The sequence below is a fragment of the Passer montanus genome, unplaced genomic scaffold (genome assembly GCF_014805655.1).
Source record: "Passer montanus isolate IOZ18808 unplaced genomic scaffold, ASM1480565v1 scaffold21, whole genome shotgun sequence".
Lineage (NCBI taxonomy): Eukaryota > Metazoa > Chordata > Aves > Passeriformes > Passeridae > Passer > Passer montanus.
Genome location: NW_024366703.1, coordinates 4,834,911 through 4,859,993, shown reverse-complemented (window position 1 = coordinate 4,859,993; position 25,083 = coordinate 4,834,911). Strand labels below are relative to the sequence as shown.

At 42.5% G+C, this 25,083-nt stretch overlaps 2 protein-coding genes and 1 long non-coding RNA gene across 3 annotated transcripts; 1 reads left to right on the top strand and 2 right to left on the bottom strand.

Moving 5' to 3' along the window:
• The first annotated feature begins 2,302 nt into the window (after nt 1-2,302).
• Nucleotides 2,303-5,306, top strand: LOC120502085 (homeobox protein vent1-like). The gene is made up of 3 exons (XM_039709147.1): nt 2,303-3,607; nt 3,763-3,995; nt 4,487-5,306. Exons 1-3 carry the CDS (start codon nt 3,370-3,372, stop codon nt 4,844-4,846), a joined length of 831 nt encoding a protein of 276 aa, XP_039565081.1. The 5' UTR covers nt 2,303-3,369; the 3' UTR covers nt 4,847-5,306.
• A 1,638-nt stretch (nt 5,307-6,944) lies between these two features.
• Nucleotides 6,945-8,651, bottom strand: LOC120502036 (homeobox protein vex1-like). The gene is made up of 2 exons (XM_039709051.1): nt 8,244-8,651; nt 6,945-7,601 (listed from the first exon to the last, which is right to left on the bottom strand). Exons 1-2 carry the CDS (start codon nt 8,649-8,651, stop codon nt 7,224-7,226), a joined length of 786 nt encoding a protein of 261 aa, XP_039564985.1. The 3' UTR covers nt 6,945-7,223.
• A 6,162-nt stretch (nt 8,652-14,813) lies between these two features.
• Nucleotides 14,814-16,219, bottom strand: LOC120502084. Its single transcript, XR_005627444.1, has 3 exons — nt 16,205-16,219; nt 15,955-16,006; nt 14,814-15,769 (listed from the first exon to the last, which is right to left on the bottom strand). It is a non-coding gene; the product is annotated as an uncharacterized LOC120502084 (long non-coding RNA).
• Between the last annotated feature and the right edge of the window lie 8,864 nt (nt 16,220-25,083).

Genomic DNA, 25,083 nt, shown 5'->3' with positions numbered 1-25,083 from the left:
AAGTGCTTCAGCATCTGGCAAAGGACGAGTATTTAGTGTCTTGCAGCTTGAACGATGGGCTGGACCTTCCTCAGGCAATACCTTCACGCTGTAGAACTGCTGCATGGTTCCCATGGTTTACATGCCATGTGTGCACAAAGCCTCAGATGAAATATTCCCAGGCATACCAGTGAGAGAAATCTGCCATTTGTCCTTAGAAGTCTTGCAGAGCTCACATGAGAAGAGCACTCTGTCCTGACAGCCGTAGCTGTAATTATCACATCCTGGCACGAATCGCTGCACTGGCGTTCGGGGTATCATACCGAGTCACAAGAGTGCATAAGCTTTCAGGACATTTCTTGAAGCAGCAAGTGTATTTATTAGGGTTGTAAGGCTTACATACAAAGGCAGAACAATATTTTGAAATGTGATTTGGAGAAATGGGTCGTCCACTATGTTCTTAATATAACACATGTAAGAAAAATTACCCATTTTTCAATATTATAAAATATCTGAAATTCTGAGTATACAGAATTCTATAGGACAACACATTTCCCCCGAGAATTTAGATTTCTTTTTCGTCATATTTATATATCAAATCAATTCAATGCTGTAAAAATTTCACATGCTAGGAAAGAATTGAATGGAAGTAAATTTGTGGCTCGTAAGAGCCCCATATTACTGCAAGGTGAGGGGAAGATTTAACTGCAGATGTAGCACCTCTGTCCACCCAGAGTTGTTAAAAGTTTTCAAGTTTCTCAAGCTGCCACCTCTTTCTAATGGGAACCACAATAGCCACATAACACCCTCCACACTTTTCCCATCTGTTCCAGGGTTTTGTGGTCCACAGATGCAGCTACTTTCATCTGGAGTTGGGGGGATTTTAGTGTTGGGTTTAAATACCCCGCTGAAGAGGCAATTCAGATTGGAGTCTAATTAAAAAAAAAAAAATCAGTTTTCATTGACTTTCAGCAAACTGTTCAACAGGTGAACATCTGCTTCCCTGCACTCCCAGCCAAATGAGAGGGAGGAAATGGCAGCAGCTCTTCGGGGTTAATAATACTTGCCTTCTCTAAGACACACGTAATGGATCAGTGCAAATGTTGGTCTCTTTGGGCACAGCACTGCATGGGCCTCTTGTGTCTGGTTCAATTTTGGCAGCTGGGGATGAAGTGTCTCTCCTTGAGGGCAGTCCCTGGCTGTTTCTGCATGCTCGGGTGAGGGGCCTGCAGGGCATGGGGGACCCAAGGCTGCCTGGCTTGGCACAGATTTCTGCTGCTGGAGAAACGGTGGGGGAGGCTGCCCTGCTGGAAGCAGAGTGCATGCTGCCGGCGGGTAGGTGTGTGCTCCGTTTAGGAGCTCCTGAATACCGGCGGTTTTCCTGTGTTTTGTCTAAACTTCTTTCTGGTGAGGTAGTCAGGCTCTGCAGACAGCACTCACTGCTTTACCAAGGACAACTTGCTGTGCATGATTTTTTATGTGGCAGAACATGGTTTTCTGCTTGGATTTGTCCACACATGAGGTTATTCAGAAATTGCTGTTCTGAAATAAGACTGGAAATAAGAAAGTGATGCGTTTCCTTCAGAAAAAGAGGGACCAAACACGAGTGGAATAGTTATTAAATCCTGAAGTTATTAAAATTAATGTGCAGGCTCTTAGGTCATTTGGGGGACAGAACCTATCCCTGCTTGACCAAAATGTGTCTGGGATTTAAATGGTCGTGTTGCAGTGGTTTTGGCTGGGTCAGTGGCACTCACAGGTGTGCACTTCTGATCCAGGGTGGGATCCAGCCGTGTTCACCTGCTTGGACATTTGCACTGGCTTTTGCATATCAACCAAAATGACAGTCTTGTGCCAGCAGTAAGTGAACTCCTTTAGTGGCTGTGCTCAGCACCCCTCAAAGAGCAGGGCGATCTCTCTGTCGGGGCTGTGCCGAGAAAAAAACAGACTTTCCCATCCCTGCCCTGAGGGGATGGTGTTGCAAGCAAAGCTTCAGGAGGCATCCAGCTCTTGGGCTCTGGGGGCTTGGAAAGGTGTTTGCATTGCTCGGGTGCCTGGGCTTTATCCCTCCCCCGGGGCCAGTGTGGGGATAAACCGACTTTGAGGGATCGGGGGGGGTCGATAACCCTCTACACATTCCCGCGGCCACGGAGTTACGGGAACACCTGAGACAATGAAATTTAATAGCACGAATATAAGGGGGTTTTCCAAATTATTTTCGTAATAAACTGGGGAGGTGGTTCCGTTGGGGTTTTGTTGACTTCTTCTGGTTCCTCCTCACATTGCCCATGTATGTGGGAACCTAGATTATTGCTGTGTTTTAGAAAGAAACAAAACTAATTCGCTGTTAGACCCAGGTTTATGTGACCACTTCTTCCGGTGATGCATCCGAGCAGGAGCTCTGAGGATTTTGGAATCGTCATTTAAATGGAGGTCCTGTCAGTGCATCTACCCAGTTGGAGGGATTGGCGCTCGCTTCCATTCTCCTTTAAGCGAGGGTTAGAATGTGACTTATTCAAGTATCGATTCTGCCGGTGTGGTATTTTTTACTGGCGTGACAAAAAGCCCGGTGAAGTTGAACAAAAGAAGAACCTGGAGACAGGTTGAGCTGCCGAGATGCCCCTTTCCCCCAGCCAAGCTGTGCTGGGAGATGTCCTGGTGTCCTCCCTGCATTACAAGGGCACCGTCCTCCTCGGGAAGCGGCATACGGATTGGGGTATGAAGCTGATGAGGTGCGAGCTCCGCTGCTCACTCAGCGCTTTGATCACTAAACGATTGGGGAGATGGGCTGCGTTTTCTGGCTAGACAGACGGCGCCAAGTTCAAGCTGAGAGGGCCCGAGGCTCTGCTCAGCCCCAGCCCGGCTCTGGCCAGGAGAGTGAGGGTTGATCCCCGTGGATAGGGACTTCTTGACACTGGCCCCCCATGGCTTTTCCCAGGGAGGGCAAAGGACGGCGGGACTGGCAGGCTCTACCCGAGGTTCCTTATCCCTCATCCCTGCCCCGGTCCCGTGGGTGGGGTCTCGGGGCTGATTTCGGGCAGGTGTGCGGCGTGGGACCCCGCGACTGAAAAGGCCGCGGTAAAGCCGCGCTGCCCCCGCAGCCGCGCTGTCTTCAGACGCCCGTTCGCGGGCTGGGGCTGCCCGTGCCCTGCCCTCCAGGGGAGAGGGGCAGCTTTGCACTTCAAGGGGGTCTCCCCGGCCCCGCAGACACGCTGGAGCCAAGGGCTGTAGACATTTGCCAGACGTGTGAACTTTCCTCCTCGCTGGTAGCTGTTATCTCTGCTCGATTCCCACTTTGATGTGCGTTCGCACTTACAAACGACCCCTCCCGGCACGGAGAGCCCATATAAGAGCGGGTCGCGGCCGCGGGCCGTCCAGCCCCTCTCCACCATGAATCAGACCCAGATCCCTTCGGCAGAGACCAAGCCCAATGGGGCCAGGCCCCACATCTGCTGTGCGCCCCCTCCCCGCGCCCCCAGCTCCCTGGGCAGCCCCACCGTGCTGGTCAGAGCCAAGCCCCGACGGAGCAGCCCCGAGCCGGGCCAGCCCGCCGACAGCGAGCCCTGCGCGGCGGAACCGAGCCGAGAGGATCCCCGGGATATCAGCGACCGCTGCCCGTCGGAGACAGGTGGGTGAGGGGGGACAGGTGGGTGAGGGGGGCGGACAGAGGAGGGGAGCGGGCCGGGGACACGCCGGTGCAATGGCCGGGCAGGGCTGAGGGGCGGCGGAGGCACTGCCCCAGCCGTGCAGGGGCCTCACCGCCGCTCCTCCTCCTCCGTGCAGCCCCCGACGGCGGCTGGCTCAGCGCCGACGAGTCCTCGGGCTACGAGAGCGAGAGCGCGGAGCGCGCCGGGGCCGCGGCGGCGGGCGGGACCCGCGGGCGGCAGCGGCGGGCGCGCACCGCCTTCACCTCGGAGCAGGTCTGCCGCCTGGAGAAAACCTTCCAGAGACAGAAGTACCTGGGCGCCACGGAGCGCAGGAAGCTGGCGGCTGCCTTGCAGCTCTCGGAGATCCAGGTTAGTCCCGCGGGAAGCGGATCCTTCCCGGCCCCGTTCGGCGGGAGCAGGCAGGGTCGGCGGTTCCACACCTGTCTTTCCTGCGATTAATAGACTCTTCAGTTTAGTAAGGGCTGTGGGATCCCTCGGGGATTAACGAGTTAGCACTCAGGGAAATTCGCGGCACTTTCTATCGGGAAACCATCAAGTTTTTTTTATTTCTTAATGAGATAAACTGTCCTGGATATACAGCGATCTGCGTGTAGACTATGTAGAGCTCAAAACTGGTCTTAAAGACTAATTGATTATTGTAAATTCCCTGAACGCAGCCACTCCTTCCTCTACATCTGCCTTCTGCCAAGCAGGGTAAAAGCATCAGCCCCGCTGTGTCAATTCCATCTGAAGGAAAATGCCAAAGGCAGCCGAGATACAGTTGCTCATAATTTGCTCATTTTCCTTAGGCAAAGTCCCTGATTTTTCTCCTGCACCCCCTCCTTCTTTTTGTTGCTTAGATTAAGACCTGGTTTCAGAACCGGAGGATGAAACTGAAGAGACAGATACAGGACCACCAGCACAGCCTCGTGCCCCCTGTTCCATTCCACAGCTACGCCCCGGGGACCTCGCCAGCTATGTTTCAGGATGGTCTCCACTACCCCTTTGCTGCCCAGCACCAGAGACTCTTGCCTTTTACCCCGATGCCTGCTGTGCAGTTCAGCTTCTCCTTTCCCAGATATGACGCATCGCAAAGCACCTACCACTTTATGGCAAATGAACTGCCCTACTACCACCAACACCTTCTTCCTCATCCTTCTTTCCATCCGGTTATTCAGAACAAGATGGACAGGCAATGCCACCCAGTATATGCGTTATAGTGATAAAGCAGTGGTTTATACTGTAAGGTGTTTCATGCTCAGAAATCTCTTGCCTGATTTGGAAGAGTGTCTTTATTACTTTTAAGTTAAATGTGAACATCAATAATTTTATATTTGATAATTAATATTAGAATATTAATCTAGTTTAAAATGTTATGTTATGTATCATTGCTCCCCCCAGTTTTTCATAAATGTGTGTATATGTAAATAAAAGATGAACAGGGTTATATGTGCCAGCTCTATAAAAGATTGCACTTGTGCAATGCAAACTGCGGTGGTCACTTGTCCTCCTTTGTAAAGGTAATGGTTTCAATGGTTAAATACATTTTGTCTGACTTTCCTACTGTCCACCGAGATTGTCTGTCTATTGAATGTTTGGTAGCCTGGACAGAGGCAACTGCACCCTGTTGCCCTGCACTGTGCTTTGGGCTAAGTACATCCTCCAGAGGAAGGATAAGCTGTCGGTGAGTTTCTCTTCTGGATGTAAATCAAATATTACAAGTCCAGTCCCATCTTCCATGGGAATGCAGCAGAGGTAATAATATTAAGTCAGCATGTCTTAAAACAGGAATTAACAGATCAGGCCTTCATTATGGAATTTTAAAGTTTTACAATTGACAAAGCAAACGCTAGGTAAAAAAATTGTGGGTGTATTTGTGTCTGGTTAAAAGCCATATCATCTGATTGGGATTGTAACCTGAAAATTTGACCTTTTGTCTCGCCACTAGAAAACAATTATAATTGCGTGCTTGGCAATTTGCACTTTTTTAGCAATTTGATCTATTCTCTTTACACATACAAAGTTTTGTTTTAGTAATCCCGAAATGTGTTGGGTTTTTTTTAGTTCATCCTGAGAGTGTTAACTCCTAAAAGCGCTTACTTAACATTTTTTTCTTAGTCTAGATTTTAATGAAGTTTTGTTAAATCACCTGTAATGCTTTTTAAATTCATTAGTTGGTTGTTGCGTTGTAGCCCAAATTTCCACCCTCCTGCCCTCTAATGCAGTGAGTCATCAAGAGTTTCGATGTAATAGCCTAGGGGCTTCTCACTTGTGAAAAAATACTTGGAATAGGTAAAGGGAATTTTCTGTGTTCAAAGTGACCTAGAAATGCACGGGTCGCTCCTTCAGGTGCCTGGCTGTGTCACAGATCGGTGCTGCCCTGTGGGGCACAGAGAAGGGATGTGGTGGGGGAAATTCCTTCGCGTGTCTCCCAGCTTCCCCTCCTCCCTTTTGTCTACCAAACGCGACGGAGGGAGGTGCTGGTGGGGAGGGAGAAGAACGGAGAGGGAATGCATGGCACAAAGCTGTTGCAGCCCCTTTTTTGCCGTGTGAGCAGAGGAAAGGAGGGTTCGGGTTTTTTTCCTTGGTGGTGGTGGGTTTTTATTTTGTTTTAATTTTTTTCTTTCTTTACAGCTGTAGAGTAGTCTAACCATCACCTCGCAAGCAAGTTAGATTGGTCTGGAATGGGGAAGGAGATGTCACATCTGCTGCAGCTGCTTCTTCCTGATGTAAGGTCTCTGGTTTCCCATTTTCTAAAGGCTTGGCTTTGCCACTTTCCATAAAACTTGCTTTGTGACTTTTAGGAACAGCCCAAGTGTTCCTAAGATCAAGCCTAAACTAATTCTGTGGTTTAAAATATAGGGAGGCTATCAAGTTGCAGCAGCAACTTTTGGAAGTAAAAAGTGAAATTTTTTATTTATGAGTGTCCCAAGAGGCCTGAATTGGGGAACAATTCGTTTTCATAAGCGGATTTAAATAGCAAGTATGTTTGACATTGACATCAACATACATGCTTGCCTGTTAATTTCTTACCTTTATCTCTCTTCTAGTGCACAAATGCAACATGTCCATCAAAAAACAGGAGAGGCCACTTGAAGAATGGTGCAGAATTGACACATAAAAGAGAATACTGGGCAACTTGTTCGGTTTTGTTGATAGCGTTTTTACCTTTGGTAACATTTTAATTTAAATGCACTTGGCTGTAGCTCACAAACGTTTCCGTAAAAAACCCCACTCAGGTAGAATGGACAGAGTTTTTAACACCATTGCCTATTAAATGACACAGTTACTACATAAATTTCAGTTATACAGTACCCACTTTTTTAGTGGATATCCCCACATAGGTTATTTTCTGAAAACTTAGGAAAATTTATACAGAAGTTTCTATACAGCATGGTGATAACTGTGGGTATAAAGAGATTTCATGTCCTCCACTTCCACTCTCAGTATAACTTCTCTAATATGGGCAAATTATTTTCTCCTCTAATCAAACTTTTTATGTAAAGAAAATAATTCAAAGAATCTTTATTTAATATAACAAAATAAATAATTACTCTTAGAGATATTTGGCACTTTTTTGAGTTTACATATAATCTTTTACATTTTTAACAGGAAGGAAGATCTCGTTGGAACATCAGTCTTATGTTCTGTGGTTAGAGTCACTGCTGGAAGCACAGAAGAGTAACAAGATAATCCTGGTCCGGGAGGCAATAGTAAAGCTGGACTTGGCAAAACTGGCTGAAGAGACTGAGCTGGAACAGAAGGTAACAACAAGGCAGGGTTTGGCACAGCTGGGTGAAGAGAAACAGCAGAGGTAGCAGAGACATTGACGTCCATCCCATGAGGATAGCTGGATGTAGCCATGTCTGGGTAACAGTGACAGGGCAAAAGCAAGCCAGAGAAAAGAGCTTCTATCCTGGCATCTTGAGTCTGGCGTTTGAACTTCATACGACGATTCTGAAACCAGGTTTTTATCTGAAAATAGGAAAAAAGAGTCAGGAACCAACCCCCTCATCCCTTTTCCATATAGTAATACACCCTGAAGGCAGACTTATTGCCAAAGTAACAGTATGCATTAACAATAAAGGTGTAGGGCTATATTTAATGCACAGTAATTGTCTTGCCATGATGAGGAATTGAACCGTGAACAGTCCATGTTGCACAGCAAGCCAATACTCAGACATGGGCCAGGGCTGTAACACAAGACTTGTGCAGTGGGGATAAAAGGGCTGGGTTGGGATGGTTCTGTTAAAAAATCCTGCAATGCCCCTGTCAAGTAGATACACAACCATAAGAAAGAATTAGCCTGAAAACTGAGGTTCAGGACATCACAAAAGTACTTTTACCCCCAGCGAAGTTTCAACTTTAGAATTTGCATTGACCATTTTCCATTTGCCCCTTGTCCCTGGAGCGCTCGGAGCTGAGCCGGGCAAGGCCGGGCTCTCGGTTTGCTCACGCCCCGTTTGCTGCCAGCGGGGCCAGGCTGAGGGCGGCCCGGGCCGCCGCCCCTGCAGGAGCTGTCACTGTGGCTGTCACTGCCCCGTGCCCCGGTGACCGTGAGGTGCCTCCCACCCCCGGGCCGTGTCCCGCTGGGGCGGAGGGCGAGGCGGCGCTCACCTGGCTCTGGGAGAGGTTCAGCACGGCGGCCAAGCGCCGCTTCTCGCCGGCGCCGATGTAGCGCTGCTCGCGGAAGCTGCGCTCCAGCTCCTGCAGCTGCGCGGCCGAGAACTTAGTGCGGGGCCGCCCGGGCGCCGCGCCCGCCGGCACCGCTCCGTGCCCGGGGCGCTCCGCGGCCTCCCGCTCCCGGGGCGAGTCTGCGGGGACAGATGGGGGCGAATGAACGGGGGACCCTTCCCTCGGCGGGCCCCGGGCCCCGCGGGCGGCGGTGACACCGTGGCGGCCGCGCCCCGCCCGCCTCTGCTCGGGGGGACCCGGGGGGCACGGCCGGGACTCACCGGGCAGCTCCCGAGCTCCGCCGCGGCTGCTCTGAGCCAGCCACTCCACCGAGAAGGGCCCCTTCTCCATGTCCCCAGCCCCGCCGGCCCTCACTGGAGCCGCCCCGGACGCCGGGGCAAACATTTAAAGCGCCGTCCCCGGCGGGGTTTGAAAAGGCCCAAAGCATCAAATGAGGCCGGGGACAAAGGACCTCATTGAGAGGCGCTTTAATCTCCCCTTTCAGGTGATTGTTACATCCGCCTAATCTCCGAGCGCAGTAGTTTGCAGAACTCAAGGCTGCCGGACCTGGCGCCAAGTTCAGCGCGGAGCCGTCTCACCACGTAGGTGCTGGGAATTGGCCTGGGCTTCTTCACGCTGCCCGAGCTGCCCTCGGCCTCCGTGATTGCCAATCTTTATCTTCTGCTATGAAGGACGAGGACTCAGAAGGGACTGATAAGGAAGAAGGACAGGGAGAAGCCTCTTTTATGGGTCTTATAGCCAAGTTTTGCCACCCTCTTGCCTGTTTGATGCAAGGCTTGAAAGAATCCTCTTGCCTATCATCAGCAAAGGAAGTAGGGACGTGAGGTAGGGACAAGTAAGTAGTCCTCGTCAGATAGCAAACTTGAAGAAATCTTGAAGAAACTCTGATACAGTATCTTATCGATATGCCTGTGAGCAACTCAGTGCTCTGTACTAAGTCTGGGTGGGTAGAGGTTGTTTCAGCTTGGAGTTACTTGGAAAGTGCAGGGTTAACCATTTTTTGGTGCTGTCCATGAGGCAGAGTGCTGCAGTCAGGATTCTCATCTTCCTCTGAAATCTTAGGTACACTTGTTGACTTCGGTTTATGTAGTATCAGAGATTTTAAGAATTCTTCAGGGAGAGAATGGTTGGAACGAGAGGACAGCGGCATTTGCGTAGCAATTTGTTAGGTCATTTTCAGAAAACAGGGTGGGAAGTTTGGAATAATTTGAGTTCATGCTTATGAGTTTATTTAAGAATAAAATTAAGCAACGAGCAGTTATGTGTCAGGACATTGGACAGGAAACACTGAGAAAATTACTGGTTCGCTTGAATTTATCTGTTCATGTCTTAAAACGCCATCTCCTTTCCCTGCATCCCAAGAAAGAAATGTGTGCATTTCAAAGTAAACAGTTCTGATGTTCTTATGAAGTAGATCAAAGAAGAGGAGTGTAAACTCTGTTCAGAGGCAGTCTGTTCAAGGATGATTCAGATAAGGGTGAGAAAAGAACCACTTTTACGGTCTGAAGTGGGCCTGGGATGGCACAGTCCTTATCCTCTGCAAACACGGGCTAACACATTTACAGGTTGTTTCAGTAAACAGTCACCGCTGCTTGAGTTTATACAGTCAGAGATAATGAAGCAGCTTCCACGCGGAGCGGAACATGTTTGATACAACGTGCTAATTCTTAAACTTCAAAGAAATTCATGTCACATTTTACGAAGGGTGATGTATTTATAGTGAGATGGCATAAGTAAGATAAAGCCACACTCGCAGCTCTCTCTCTTCTTAGGTTTTCTATGTTTCTTAGGCAGGATTATTATTTCCTCACATAAAATGCAGTGTTAATTTTGTTAACTATGCTGAAGCATGAAACGTAAGCAATTTTTACACTCTGATTTGAATATTCTTCATATATACATTCATTTGCTTTTATAAAGTATTTTATTCTTCTTGTAGTAAAAAGGGAAAAAAAAAAAACACCACCTCTTGAATATCTACCTGAGCAGTCTTGTTTGGTTTGGTTTGGGTTTTTGGGTTATTTTTTTGTTTTTTAAATAAACATGACACTTTCAGTAGGTGACTACCTACGCTTACAGGTAAAGCAATGACTTGGCTGACCTGACACTTATGTTTTAAAGAGAAGCTCTTCTGGCTAAGCTAACAGAGACGATGGTTGCATTGTCTTCATGCGTTTCTGATTATGCCCACAGCAATTTGCAGCTCTTAAAAGCAATTAAGATGCAAGTTGAAAGTTACAGCTTTTCTTTTTAGTAAAAACCAATCCAAATTCACCAGCACCACCGTCCCACCCCCCTCTTAGTTTCCATAAGGTTACAGTAAAAATTACTGGGAAATTATTCAGTGTTCAGGATTATTTGTCTGAAAAGGACCATTCCAATTAATGGACCATTATTTTTTAGTTAGCCTGTTTCCTAGTCCTATAACCCTGCAAATTAATCCTGGAGAAAGTAAAGCTTGGTCTGGAAAAATGAGTAAGTACTAGGCAGTTTCTGAAGTGAATAATTGTAATTTTAGTGTAACAGGTAACATCTAACCAGAAGAATTAGCAAGATACAGTTCCTTTGTTATATTAATGTTTCTAGTTGTTGGTTATTGTTGTGCTTATTTTAATAGATGAGCAAATGTCTTGAAACAATGAAGTTTTTGCCATTATGATGGCAGTTTTTAAATTTGTATTTTAGTGTTAATGAAACCTGTCGATTTGTAGGTATTTTGGTTTGTTATCCTGCAATCATCGATCATGTTATTATCTGCCTGTATTGTAATAATCGATTGCACAATTTCAGGAGAAAAGCCCGAATTTCAAAAGACGCAGGAAGCTAATACAATGTTTTATTTACCTCTAAGGAGAGCAGTCCTTCAGACTATGGTTTAGATTGTGAGGCTTCCTTCCTACTTTTTTCATGCAGAAAACCATGTACAGGCATACAATGAAAGTGACTCTGGTGGCTATTTTAGACACTGTCTCTTTTATTGTAAACAGAAGTAGATGATATAATGACTAAACTGTCCTGTGCTGGCATGTGACTACGCTAAGAAGATGTATAGTGTTCTATTATGTTAGAAAATCAATATGCATTTTATTTTGTTTTTAATGGGTTTTGATCTTCTTAGTGTGATTATTTTCCCCTCTGAGATATTTCAATTATGTTTCCTTTGGTCGATATTTAAAATTTAGAGACTTGGGGTGTTGTGTTGTGTGATTGATTGATTTTGGAGAGGCAGTATCCTAATTAACAAGAAATTTTTGCCAATTGTCATTGACCTGCAATGTTAGAACTAAACAGGAAGCTCAACAAAACTAGAAGTATCGGTGGCTGTGAAGGTGATAAACACCAGCAAAAATATGCTTGAAATACATTATTTTTAAAGTATGCTAATGTTCATGCCGTGGAGTATTATTGTGATGATGTACATAAGATACAGATCATGGCTTGAGGCAAAGCTCCATTAAAAGGACTTTGATGGAGTGATTGGATGTCATAAGCGACCATCACCTGAGAGCAATTACCAGTCAAAAGGTAATTGTCCGTGTGTTTCTGGTTAGCAATTAACATTCGTCAGAACCTGTGTTGAAACATTTATCCCATTTTCCATTGATTATCAGTACTTTTTATGAACATGTGAGCTACAAAATCCATGATGACTCAAACTTTGACTAGGAATAGTAAGCTGTAAGTAAGAGTAGTGGAGTGCCACTGATCCACATTTTACTGCTGTGATTTAATGACTTTTTTTTTTTTTTTGACAGAGCCCTCAGTGAGGGCGTCTGGTGACACCTACAGCTGTGCTTTCTGTTGTCTATTTAATGCCTTCTTGAAATAACTTTATGATGTGTCTCATAGTTGTTAATGGTTTTAATCATTGCATCAATTGTCAAGATAATTTCCTGCAAAGCAACAATTAATCTTCTGTTGTTGGTTTGAGCACAGAAAATATTACTGCATAGAAGATGTAGTAGGATTTGTCAGTATGCTAGCAATGAAAAACCTCTGGAAACAGGATATTCAGTTATTTTAATAAATATTAAGGACATTCATCAGAATTACAGACTACATTAATTTCTATCTCATACAAGGACATGCCGATCTAAATGAGACATGTTTAAGTAGAACTACCAGCTCTGCTGTTGGGAGGAATTGAGTCACTCCTCCTTCTGTCTTTCTGGCCATGCTTTTCCCCATATGCTCTGAGTTTAGGTGGCCCTCTGATCTATCAGGGAGTCCATTTGGGTTTCTAAGCCAGCAGAAAATGAGGAGGAAGAAAAAAAGAAAAGAAAATGTTGGGGATTTTTTACAATTTGGAGGTATACCCGCTCACTGAAAAGCTGGATGAGCTCTTTAACTTGCACAAAGCAATGCTTGAAACAGGAGGAAGAAGAGGAAGAAGCAGGATGATTCATTCAGTAGTGAGTAGATTGTTGCTTTGTATAAGTAAATCCAGGTGTCTCTACCGTCAGCGGGTCAGTATAATTCCTCTTTCTCCGGATGGAGAGACTAAGGTAGAACAAGGTCAGAACTGGATTGATGTGCAGATGCAGATGTAACTCACTAGTAAATAAACACTGGTTTTTGAATACAACTTCTACTTTCAGGGCCTCCTTTTTGCCACCTTTTCTAGCAGTTTGCCCAGTGCTCCAGCGTGGCTCCGGTGCTGCCCCGGCCGGGTGTCCCTCTCTGGCCGCCCGGAGGCGCCGGGCCGGGCTCGGTCACCGCTCGGGCAGTGCCGCCTGCCGGGAAGCTCCCTTTAATGTAAAACAATACTTATTTTTTAGAATTAACATTCAAATACTGCTTAATCTTAATTTAGCCCCCTCGACATATTATACAGCATAAAAAAAAAAAGGCAGGGAAATTTTGTTAAAAACCTTGACCCATCTCATGGAAAATCTGCCTCTGTTTGCTGTGTCATTAGGCTTTCTTAATTGTATTTTTTTTCCCCTTTTCTCCTTTCTTCACTTGCTTCTCTTACCTATAGCTGTGAGGCTTTGGTCCTGCAGAATAGAGAAGGAGTATGGGGAAAAAAAAGTAATCATTTATTGGACTGAAAATTAAGTCCACATTGTAAGGCATGTTTTACAAACTGGATTTAAATTTTAATAATCACAGTATGTTTTTACTTTTAAGACCACGGTAGTTTGCATAATAGTTACAAAGATTACTTTAAAAAAGAAATAAATCCACAGTGTGGATGCATATCAAAGCTGACTATCAATAATGGTAAAAGCTACATTTTGCTGACAGGAACAAGCATTGTAAGCCCAGGTTCTGAAGGGGATTGTACTATTAAAACAAATAGCTTGCAGAAAGGGAAGGGTTTGGGAAAAAAAAAAACCCTAAAGCCCCCAAATTCTTGCATCCTAGCGAAAAATCGTGTCTTCCAATACACTCCATAAACAGCCAGTCCTTCTGTTCCTACATCTCTGCTTGTGCAGTGGCCGTGTCCCGGGTTCTCGCTCCGTGCCCGCTGCCCGGGCGGAGGCAGCAGGGGGAGCGCCGGGGGAAGGGATCGGGCGATGCCGAACCGCAGCGGCCTCTCGGGGCTGGGCGAAATCTGTCTGGTGCAAGTACGGGGAGATGGAAGAATTAGAGCTCTTTAATTAAACTGATGGAGCATTTTTTTACTAGAGCAAGGAACCCCTGGGTTAGCCCCAAATGGAGGTATTTGAAGCCAGATGTTGAGTCAGGCTCTTTATGTTTTCCTTTCGCTCTCTATGCTCACGTGTGTAAATTATCATTAAATTGCGGTTCTTTAGTGAAAAAAAAAAAAAAAACATGAAGTTAGCAAAGACTAATATACAAAGTTGTTTTGGTGGATTTTTTTTCCTGTTCATTGGTTCTGGTTTGCTTTTTGTTTAGCCCCAAAGCCAAGAATTTTTCTTTTTCCTCTTTCTGTCTTTGGTAAGAATTAATTTAGGCTCAGAAAATTAGCCTAAATTGGTCCAAGGTGATCAGGAGGAGGAGAAAGGTATGGCAGACTGCTCCTTTTCAGCATCAGTGAGCTGTTTAATCTGCTCAGTTTTTCTTATAGAACTGCACCTCTCTTGTTCGCATGGAGTAATGAAGCTGACCTATTGGTATCTTTAAAAAAAAATAAAATTCACATGTATGCTGCTGTGTATCTTTATTCACCACTTGTGCAGTAATTCTGATGGTTCCTTTTGACTTTAATGACTATTAATAGATTTAATTTTTTTAATATTCAAAAACCCCTTACAAGCTCTCTTTACCACAAGCTTTGATATGAAACCGGTGAATAAAGATGTAGTTGTGGATGTAAGTTTATAATTGCTTTTTAATTTAATAAAACAGTGATATATAAGTAGGATAGTCCTTTGACACTATTATATTAGAGATAAATGAAAAGCAGCTTCTAAAATACTCATTCAATATTAAATAGTGTAGCATAACAATAACCACCAGCTAAAACGACTTGTAATGTTTTTTGCTCTTTCTGGACTCACAGTGATGCAGAGTAACAAAAACTTTTGATCTGTGACAGAAACATTAGATATTTATTTGACATGCATTATGTACATTTACATTGTTTCATAACAGCAGAATTTTCCCCCCAGAATTGCTGTGACACATTGCTATTTAGAGTAAATGAAAGTAATTGGACAGAAACATAAAAATTTTATTTTTCTACTAAATGAAATGAGCAAAGAGAGCTTCTACTTCCACCTCCAAGACACCTGTGGGCGAAAGAAAAAAAATTATTATGTTTTTAATTTTTATTTACTATTAACTGAGTTTTACAATAGAAGACTTCACAATTCCACACATGCATGCATCATGTAAAAGGTACTTAGAACCTTAAAGGATAAAATCCCAAGAATAATTGGTATATTACTGACAACCCACTTAGGCAGCATTTGCATGACTGGGCTTTACACATGTGAGTCAGCATTACCTGGATTTAGTGATGGCTGCTCCTGGCACCTGTGAGACAGGGACAAAGAGTGGCATTTTTGGCAGTTTGTGTGACTATATTTTCATTATTTTCTGTTGGAATTATGGGAATAAGGACTGCAGGGGTAGCTTCTTAGCAAGGCATGTGCTTTACATTAGACCTAGTGACATATTAAATAATGTAGTTGGAGAAATGCTTAAAATATTACTCTTGTAATAAATCAGGTTTTAAGAGGAAACCAAGATTTAGATGTTAGATCAGAATAAATAGTGGCAGTATATTTTTACACAAGTTTTGATGATTAATTGGGGGTTTCATAAATTTACCTTTCATTTCCTGGCCCATCTATTTTCTCTGAACATTTCTGCTGCTGCCTTCCCGAAGCTGCCCAGGATGAGTGGTGAAGTACCTCAGCTGCCCCATTTTCCCATGCCCTACACCTCTTTAGAAGAAATTCTCAAAGAAGTATATGCATAGGAAAAAGGAACAACGAGCCAGATCATAAGCCACTCCATTTGCGGCAAGGATAAATCTGGAACACAAAAGTGTATGTTAGGGAGAATAAAAATAGTTTCTATTCTTTACACAGTAACCATTTCTTCCGAACCATAAGGCTAAAAGAGAGGTTGAAATATGAGATAACCAACATTAATGCATAGGATTCAACAGTATTTAGTATGTTAAAAATTCATCAGTGCATATTTTTGAAATACGTACAAGAAAGTGCAGAGTTCTCAGAAATAATGAAGTGCAGCTCTGCAGACTTGGCCTGAAAATTAATTACAAGTTAATAACAATATCCTCTTTTCAGTATATTGCACTATGGTACAAAATTTGATGCTTTTATATTTAAGACCTGAGAAAATACTTATTTGAATTACTGAACAAATGCAGAAAAGAAAGAAAGAAAAGTCTATAAATTACAAAATGTGGTAAGATCAGCACTACGAGCAGCAATGGGACTTACCTGGTTTGCTGTCTGGTGCCTGAAGTGCAACGACTTCGCTTTCATGAGAATTTATGCTTTGCTCAAGACCTTGAAGAAGAATGAACTATACAGTGTTACTGTTTTCTTAAGTGATAATCGCTTTGCCCCTTGCCAAGGTATTTGCTGCACCTGCACATTGGGTACACAAAAAGTGCTGCTGAAAACATGGGAAGTGTTCCTCATAAGTTGGGGGAGTCCAACAGACAGCAGAAGTGATAGCAATAATTAAAATGATGTCTTGAATTGTGTGCTGAGAATGAGAATTTATCGTCTGTGTTTTCTTTCACATACATCAATGGTGTTTGGAAAGTGTAAATCTGTGAGAGGACCTTTTGTTCTCAAAGCTTGTGCTGTGTTTTCAGTCTAACTCACCCCCCTTTTCCCCAGCACACTATTTTGAGAATCTCTATCAATGTCCTTCAGCTGCAAATGCGACTTTACTGGGGAGATAGCAAGGTCTGTGTACAAGGCTTTCCTCTGCTTATCCACGCACCAGTGAGGCTCCGTGCTGGATGCCAAGGCTGGGAAACATCTTTCATCATATTTAGTCCTATTTGCTAACAAATTAATTAACCATTTGCTTTCAAGTTTCTGTCTTTCTTTTAGGTCATTTATTATACTATAAAACTGCATTTTATCTCCTATGTAATCTGGTTTATATATTAGAAGTCTGAAGTGATCAGCTAAAATTGTTTGAAGAGGTTCAAATTAATTCAGAGAACAGCAGTGTCACAAGCAGTCACAATACTAATTGTTACATGCTGTTGTTTGTTCATAAGTTTGGACACTCCTGAAATGCACTGTGTGTTCTTTTTTGTGTGAAAGAAAGTTTCAAAGTTTCTTTAATTTCCTAATTTTCCTTTTCTAATCTCAGGTTCAGTTTGTTCCATTCTGTCATAAGCAACAGCTATTGCATTCTGATTTGTATAGAGTACCTTCAACTAAAAAAAAAAAAAACAAACCCTGTTTTTCAGTTTAGGATAACTGTTTCCTTACCTTGATTCTTTAAGCTTTTCTTCAGGTTTTGTGCTTGTGAAACCATCCCAGATGGGATCTGAAGCAAGTACTTAGTTCTGTGATTTTCAATTCTGCTGGGCTTTCTGCCTTCAGTCAGACAGCCACATCACCTGGAAAGAGAAAAATCATATTGCACAAAACCAGAAAATGTTCAGAGCTGTGAACACTTTCTGTGAACACATTTCAACAGCTTTTCACATAACAGCTGTGCCAGGGGAATTATTGGTTTTGGTTTTGCTGTGTGGTGTTCTGAGGGAGACAGAAAAGGTTGTTTGGTTTTGTTTGTTTTCCAGAGGGATTGAACGCTAAATTGCTGGATTGGCAGCTGGAACACAGATGCTCTTTAAGCTCTGGTCCTGGGTTCTAAGTAGGCCATCTAATGCCATTAGATGGTGGGTGGAGCTCAGGTTAGGGGCTCTAGCCACAGAAACCATGATGAAATCTGGTGTGGGGTCTGAGGGCTCTGATAGGGATCCTCACTGAGAGTAATAAGATTGTTCACTTGTGTGTGAAGGAGCAGTCTCTTGATTTTTGTGCTTTATATTTGCTATTATTTATTTGTGGATTTGGAAAGTACCTGCTACAGCTGATTTTTGATGTATCAATCTTTCTTTAGAACACAGTTAAAGCTGGTTTTGATTTGGATTGCAGAATTAAACCTTTATTAAACTTGTTATATTCAGAAGTAAAAATAGAGCACGGAACTTCAAAACTTTAGAAAAAATTTTAAAAGAACACTCCAGTCAATCTTTTGCCTTTGCTGTTGAATACAAAGTAGTTCACTAATCCTTTCTAACCTCAAGGCATGTTTTCTGAAATTTATCCATTCAGGCACTCCTCTGAAAGCCACATTAAGTTGGTAGCTAGTGTAAAATAAATAGCCTGAAGCATTCAAGAATGGATGTTTCCAATATTTTATGTGTTGTATGTGTAATTTGATATCATAAATATTTAACAACCACTTCCTCTAAAAAGATTCATACAAGCTTCAGGAAACTGATTTTGAACCATGACCAGAGAGGATAAAATAAAGTTTCTTAAAAAGAAAAACAAAACCAACAACTCAGGCCACCCCCCCAGCACTCACCATCCCAGTGCACTTATTATTAATTTACTGATTCCTGTCTTGGGGGAGAGAGATTTTGGCATTTTTAAACATATATTTAAAATCTTGTGGTCTAAGTAAAGAACAGTCTTAATTGTATGTAGCTGCCAGCTTTTGACCACTCTGTTTGAACAGCCCCTTTTGCATGTTAAAAGCTTTTCTACACTGCTCCTCTAAAATATTTGTAACCTGTCCTTTCAGGAAGGATTTCTGCAGAGCAGATGTAGCCAGATGGGAAAATTACACAGAGATGTGAGTAAAACCTCTAGATTTATATTCCATCAACTGCATGATTTATAATATTTGAATTGTAGTTTTGAAAGAGAATAGGTTGGAATGCATTCATGTGAACTGTGTGGCAGCTTGGAAAAGTATGATTAGGCTGGAGGCATAGTTTTCAGGAAGATGTAGTAGCAGTTTGAGTATCAATCAATCTATCTGATTGTAAATAGTGTATTGTTATTATTAGAAGATACTGCTTCCAATCAAATTGAGCTCAAATTTTTAGAATAATATTTCTTAAAAAAACTTTGGATATGACAAAGGCCTTTTCTATTTCTAAATTTCCATTGACTTTCTCACACATTTTAAGTGTAGCAATTATGTTTGTTAGACCTTTTACCACAGCATCTGAACTAAAACTGGAAGACTCATTCATAATTGCACATTCTGTGTAGTGACCAAAAGGAGGAAGATCAGAAAAGGAGTCAGTGTTTGTGTATTTTGAATACAGACTGAAGAGAGCTGTTAACTGGAATGGGATCTACCAGCCCACAGTGCTGGCTTTCAAAATGGAACATACATGTGCACATTCTTGTATAAATTATTTCTTCTTACCTTTAAGTTTATTTTGTGGCTATAAAGTACTTCACTGTTTGGTGCATAAAGTCTTTGATGTTAGTTTAAAAGTAAATGAATTTCAGGAAAATGTAGTGAATGCATAAAACCATCCGTGAACATTTCTTGCAAAAAATGCCCATTTGCACAAAATTCATTTATAGAACATTATGTAAGTAGAAGAGAATGAGCATTCCTGTTTGCAAATGCCAAAATATGATTTTGTAACAAGATGCATTATTATATTTTCTTTTCTTTTTTGTTTTTTTTAATTAAATTGCTTTAAAGTGAAGATGCATGAAATGTGAGCAGATAGTTGAGGCATAAATTACAAAAACTGTGCAACTGTCAGGAATGGTAATGTTCAAAGCAGCTGGAAAGAAAGTTTGCATATTTTGTCTGAAAGAATGAAGCTGGCAAATATCTTAACTGCTAAAGGAACACAAGATACAGAAGTTGGCCTTCAAAAGTGTTTTTTCTAGGCTAAGTCATGTGAATAAAGTTGTTTTTTGCAAACTGCAGGAAGCAGCTTATGAAAATCAACTGGAAAAAAACTCATATTCAGAGACCTGATTTGGTGTCTACTGAAGTCAGCAAAAGATTCCCAGCAAAAACACTGGAACCTCAAAATCTTTGGGGTGTTTTTTCTACTTTTGTTCTGAGGAATATATGAAGTGCCACTATTTTACACATCAAAGCTGAAACCCTGCTTAACTGTACAGGTGCACCAGAATTCCAACAGAACAGAATAGTAGAATTATTTGTTTTTTAAATGAAGATATTTGATTGATAATATTTAAGTTCCATTTGATATATGTTAACCAACACAAACAGGTCTTGAAATCACCCTAAAAAGATTTTCATATCCTTCAATTGCCTCTTCCTTCTTTTAAAGGAGGAAAACCTCCTATTTCCAATATTTGTTTTGGGATCAATTTTTTTTCTTTCCTGTAAGTGTGCCTTTTACTCTTTTTTCTTCCTTCAAAGTACTGTTTAGCTATGTGCTTGTAGGGTGATCTACTGGTAGAACTCAAACACTCAGAGTTACACTTTTCACTGATGTGGTACCGAGTTGTCTTAAACTGCAGATCACTCTGGGCTACCAAAGATAATTAGTTTCAGTTTTGCACACTAGGGCAGGCTAAATTTGAATAATTTCTGGTGTGCACATGCTGTCCACTCTCTCCCTCCCAAGCCGTGTTTCTGAACTGCAGTGTGATGCTCCATTGTGCATCTATTGGGTGATCCATCCCTGGTGTGGGATAAAGGCTGCCAGATGCTTTGGCACAGAGGTCTTCCCCAGGGTACCAGTGAGGAAACAAGCTGAACATCTGAGTAGCTGGCAACTCCCTCCTGTCCTCAGCAGGACAAACAACTTGTTTCACAGCTCCCTGGAAAGGATTCTTAAACTTCTACTAATGTTATGACTGGAGGGGATAAGCTGCCCCAAGCCTTTTAATCTCTCCCAGATATGTAGAGTATAATGAATGATCCACAAAATGGCTTTGCATTTCTGGCTTCTGATATCCAAACTGTACATTCCTGTATGACCTGAATGGATCACTCTAATTTACTCAGCAGTGTCGTATACTCTAAAATAATTTGTATTTTAAGTCCCTGCAGACAGAGTGACTTTAAAGAAAAAAAGTTGTGTTTAAAGTTGAGCATTGATGTATTTGAACCACTGTCACCTTGTTTTTCACTAGAAAGGAGCGTGTAGAGAGCAGCTTTTAAAATTTTTCTCAGTTTGTCAGTGCTTGCAGGTGACTGCTGTCTTCATTCATTGTGCTTCATTAGTATATAATTGCATTCAGTATAATACTGGGAATCCAGCATGTTCAAAGATAAACCCCTTGCTCATCTTCGTGGAAATATAGAGGAAGATATAGACAGAAGGTAGGGTAATGAAAGTAAATTCTTAATTGAGTTTTGAATCTTTCTAAAGGTTCTGTTTCTTGACATAAGCAGAGAAAATGTTAATAGAGCACTGCTCCCTCTTTGCTTTTCCACTGAGTCCCAGCCACGTGCCCCTGTTGCTTATTCTGTGCTGATTCTGGTGTTCCTCTTCATAAGCCAGGTCAAGTCACTAGTTGGTTTTCAGTAGGGGATTAAGTAAAAAAAATAAAAAAGTGGAAATAGAGTTTTCATAAAAGCAAGAAAGCAAGATTTGCTGGCCTGACTGCAGCACCACACTTGCAAAGTATAAAAAGCCAGAATTGCAGGAATTTTTCTGTGCCTTGTCTCAGAATGGTGTTACTGCTGTGTGCCATTTCCACATATCAGCTTTTGTCTCTAATTTAAAATTGATAGGATTTGGTAAAAGGATGCATTTCAGACGTGGAAAAATACCTACATGTTAATAAAATGTGAGGATTTTTTTCACCTGTAAATACATGTATTGGCTCATAACACAAGTACTTCAAGTATTTTCCTGGCTGATTAGTAAATGGCAGTAGCACTTCTGAACAATCTGTTAGCCTCAAGTGCCAAGTATCTCCTGCCTCTCCTGTAGACAGATCCCCAGCTGATGTGAATGACTATAGATTCTTGGGGTGAAATTGTCTTGATTCACAGCAGCAGGCCTTAAAGTTTTTGTACTGTTCATTGAACAAAAGTTCATATTTTAGTATCTAGGAACTTGTCCTTTAATTTAAATCTGAATCTATTGGTTTTGTAAACAACTAAACTGATTGTAGCCAGAAGCTCCACAGGCCCTAAATTAAACAATTTTACATGTTTACACTAAGAATAGTCTTACTTCAGTAGAATTACTAATGTGAGCAATACGAGGAATGGAACACTTTTTGAAGTATATGATCTGAAAAGTAAAACATTAATATTTCTACAGTTAATTTATATCTTAATCCTTGACATTGTGACCAAGAGATTTATAGTTTTCCCCCAATCTGTTATACAGCCGTAGGAAGAAATACTTTTCATCAGGTTCGTGCAAATTCTCTTCAATTTTAATTACTCTGAAATAGAAATGGAGACAATAGAGCAGCTTGCCCTATAATGCTGTTGCTGAAGGTGTACAACATTCTCAGCAATCTCACTAACAAGCAACAGACAATGCTTTTTCTACATCCTTTGAAGTATCACTATTACTGTTAGAAATATAACAGATTAATTCAAACAGTGGCCTTGGCAAAATATGAAAACTTCATTTAGCATGGGTAAAAGTTACTGATATCAAAGAAGCTGGGAAAGAAATGAGTGAGGAGACAGAATTATCTGCTTACCCTGCCAGAGGGAGTAACAGCAAAATTAACCTTGAAAACTGTTTGGAGAGCATTCTTGTGAAAACAGTATGACACAATGTTGGATTTATGGATATGAAGAGGTCAACAATTCTTAACTGACTGTGGGCAGTTACATTTTATTTACTGTGGTTTTGAAGTAATGTTACAGCAGACCTGCTTGTTCTAAAATTTCTGAGTACAAACACAGTTCACTCATATTTTCTGCAGTCTAATAGATTTGTTCAATTATTATATTGTTCACCTCTGATCTAAAAGCAAAGTTCCATTCAGGTATTTAATTTGAACATGACAAAAATACAGTATCCCAATTTTAGGCAAATCTTGCTTCAGGCTCAGTTTTGGATAATCAGCAAAATAAAATAATTAAGTGGAGTAAGAATAAAATTCATACCTGTTCCATATATTTGAAAACCCTTTTTTCTATGTGTAGCTGAAACCTGCTGCAAACCTATCAAACACATTCTGTTTATGGTGATTAGAATTTCTATTTCAGGACATGAATTTTGTTAATATTATGTTTAGGTCATTAGGGAATACTAACTTGGACGTATTTGCTGTAGATTCCTTGGTGGTTATGATAAACAGTCCTCTAGCCTGTTTTTTAAGAACGTTATTTTTTTAAAATGTCTGTTCTTTCAGAAAGAGTGTGCTTTAGGGCATAAATTTGGTGCCATAATGATATGTTTTCAGATCTTAGTTTAAATATGGTTATGCAGTAATTTATATATGCAGTATCAGTATCATGGAATAATGGTTATACTAAAACTAATATTAAAACTAAAACAAGCCAGGAAGCATTGCTTTTTTTTGCTTTCAAAATATAGAATTTTAACAAGTGCTAGCTAAATTGCATCCCAGAATTTCCTCAGTCATCAGTGACAACCTCTTTTCCTACACCTGCAGAGTGGATGGGCAGCAGGATGGGGTCTGTGGCAGGAAAGTGTTCCCTGCTGCAAGTAGAGATCAAGTTCTTGCCCACCTGAGGAATGAGATGCATCCTGAAGTCCTAAGGGAATTGGTTGGTGTAGTTGCCAATCCCCTCTCCATGATATTTGAAAGGTCATGGCAGCCAAGTGAAGTCCCAGGTGACTGAAAAGGGGAAACAGGGATCTTCCTTCTGTGCCTGGGAAGATCGTGGAACAGATCCTCTCAGAAGTTCTGCTAAGGCACGTGGAGGACAGGGAGGAGATTTGGGACAGCCAGCATGGCTTCACCAGGGGCAAATCCTGCTGCCCAACCCAGGGACCTTCCATGATGGAGAGATACATCCGTGGGCAAGGAAAGGGCTTTGTCTGGACTTCTGTAAGGCCTTTGACAGAGGCCCCCACAGCACCCTTCTCTCTTAATCGGAGACAGATGGGTTTAATAGTTGGTCTGTTTGGTGGAGGAGGAATTGGCTGGACAGTTGCACCCAGAGGGTAGTGGTTAATGTTTTGGCCTCCCAGTGGACATCAGTGACGGGTGGTGTTCCTGCTCTGAGATCTGTCCTGGGACCAGTGCTATTTAATAGCTTCATTAATGATATAGATGAAGGGATTGAGTGCACCCTCAGCAAATTTGCAGGTGACACCAAGCTGAGTGTGTGGCTGACACTCCTGAAGGATGGGATGACATCCAGAGGGACTTGGACAAGCTTGAGATCTGGGCCATGGGAATCTCATAGGGTTTAATAAGACCAGCTGCAAGGTGCTGCACCTGTGTTGGAACAACTCCCTGTATCTGTGCAGGCTGGGGATGAGCAGAATGAGAGCAGCCCTGCCCAGAAGGGCTTGAGGGTGCTGCTGGGTGGGAGGATGGACATGACCCAGTAGTGAGCACTGGCAGCACAGAAATCCAGTTTTGTCCTGGGCTGCATCCAAAGCAGTGTGGCAGCAGGGTGAGGGAGGGGATTCTGCTCCTCTGCTCTGCCCTGGTGAAACCTCACCTGCACGGCTGCATCAGCTCTGGGGTCCCAGCACAGGAAGGACAGGGACCTGCTGGATGGAGCCCACAAAGATGATGAGAGGAACACCTCTCTGGAACATCTCTTCTAAGAGGAAAGACTGAGAAAGTTGGAATTTTTCAGTCTGGAGAAAAGAATGTTCCAGGGAAATCTTGCAGTCTTTCAGTACTTGAAGTGGCACCCACAAGAAAGATAAGGACAAACTTCTTAGCAGGACCTGTTGTGATAGGACAAGAAGTGATGGTTTTAAACTGAAGGGGTTTCATTTTAGACCAGACACAATAAATAAGCATTTAACAATGAAGGTGTTGAAACGCTGGCCCAGGTTGCTCAGGGAGGCGGCAGATGGTCCATCCCTGGTGACATTCAAAGTCAGGTTGGATGGGGCTCCGAGCAACCTGTCCTGGTTGAAGATGTCACTGCTCATGGCAGGGGATGTGGACAAGGTGGCCTTTACAAGGTCCCTTCCAGCTCAAACTGTTCTGTGATTCTGTGACTTAAACAGCCTTTACTAGGAAAGAACCATAGTAAAGAGTGTGCAAGTATAAAGAGAAGAAAAGAAAACCTAAAGCAAAGTGAAAATATCTGGATTTTATATTTAACCAGGGGAGTATTAGATAAACTAAAAGGTTCTTTATATAGTCATGAAGGGGACTGAAGATATGAAGTTAAAGAAAGGAAATTGTTAAAAATT

Bases quoted from the DNA above. Each gene is read 5' to 3' on its own strand.
- LOC120502085 (XM_039709147.1), top strand. From the start codon at position 3,370: ATGAATCAGACCCAGATCCCTTCGGCAGAGACCAAGCCCAATGGGGCC. The intron at 3,608-3,762 runs GTGGGTGAGGGG...TCCTCCGTGCAG, and splicing joins CCGCTGCCCGTCGGAGACAG to CCCCCGACGGCGGCTGGCTC. The intron at 3,996-4,486 runs GTTAGTCCCGCG...TTTGTTGCTTAG, and splicing joins TGCAGCTCTCGGAGATCCAG to ATTAAGACCTGGTTTCAGAA.
- LOC120502036 (XM_039709051.1), bottom strand. From the start codon at position 8,651: ATGGAGAAGGGGCCCTTCTCGGTGGAGTGGCTGGCTCAGAGCAGCCGC. The intron at 7,602-8,243 runs GTGAGCGCCGCC...TCCTATTTTCAG, and splicing joins TGAACCTCTCCCAGAGCCAG to ATAAAAACCTGGTTTCAGAA.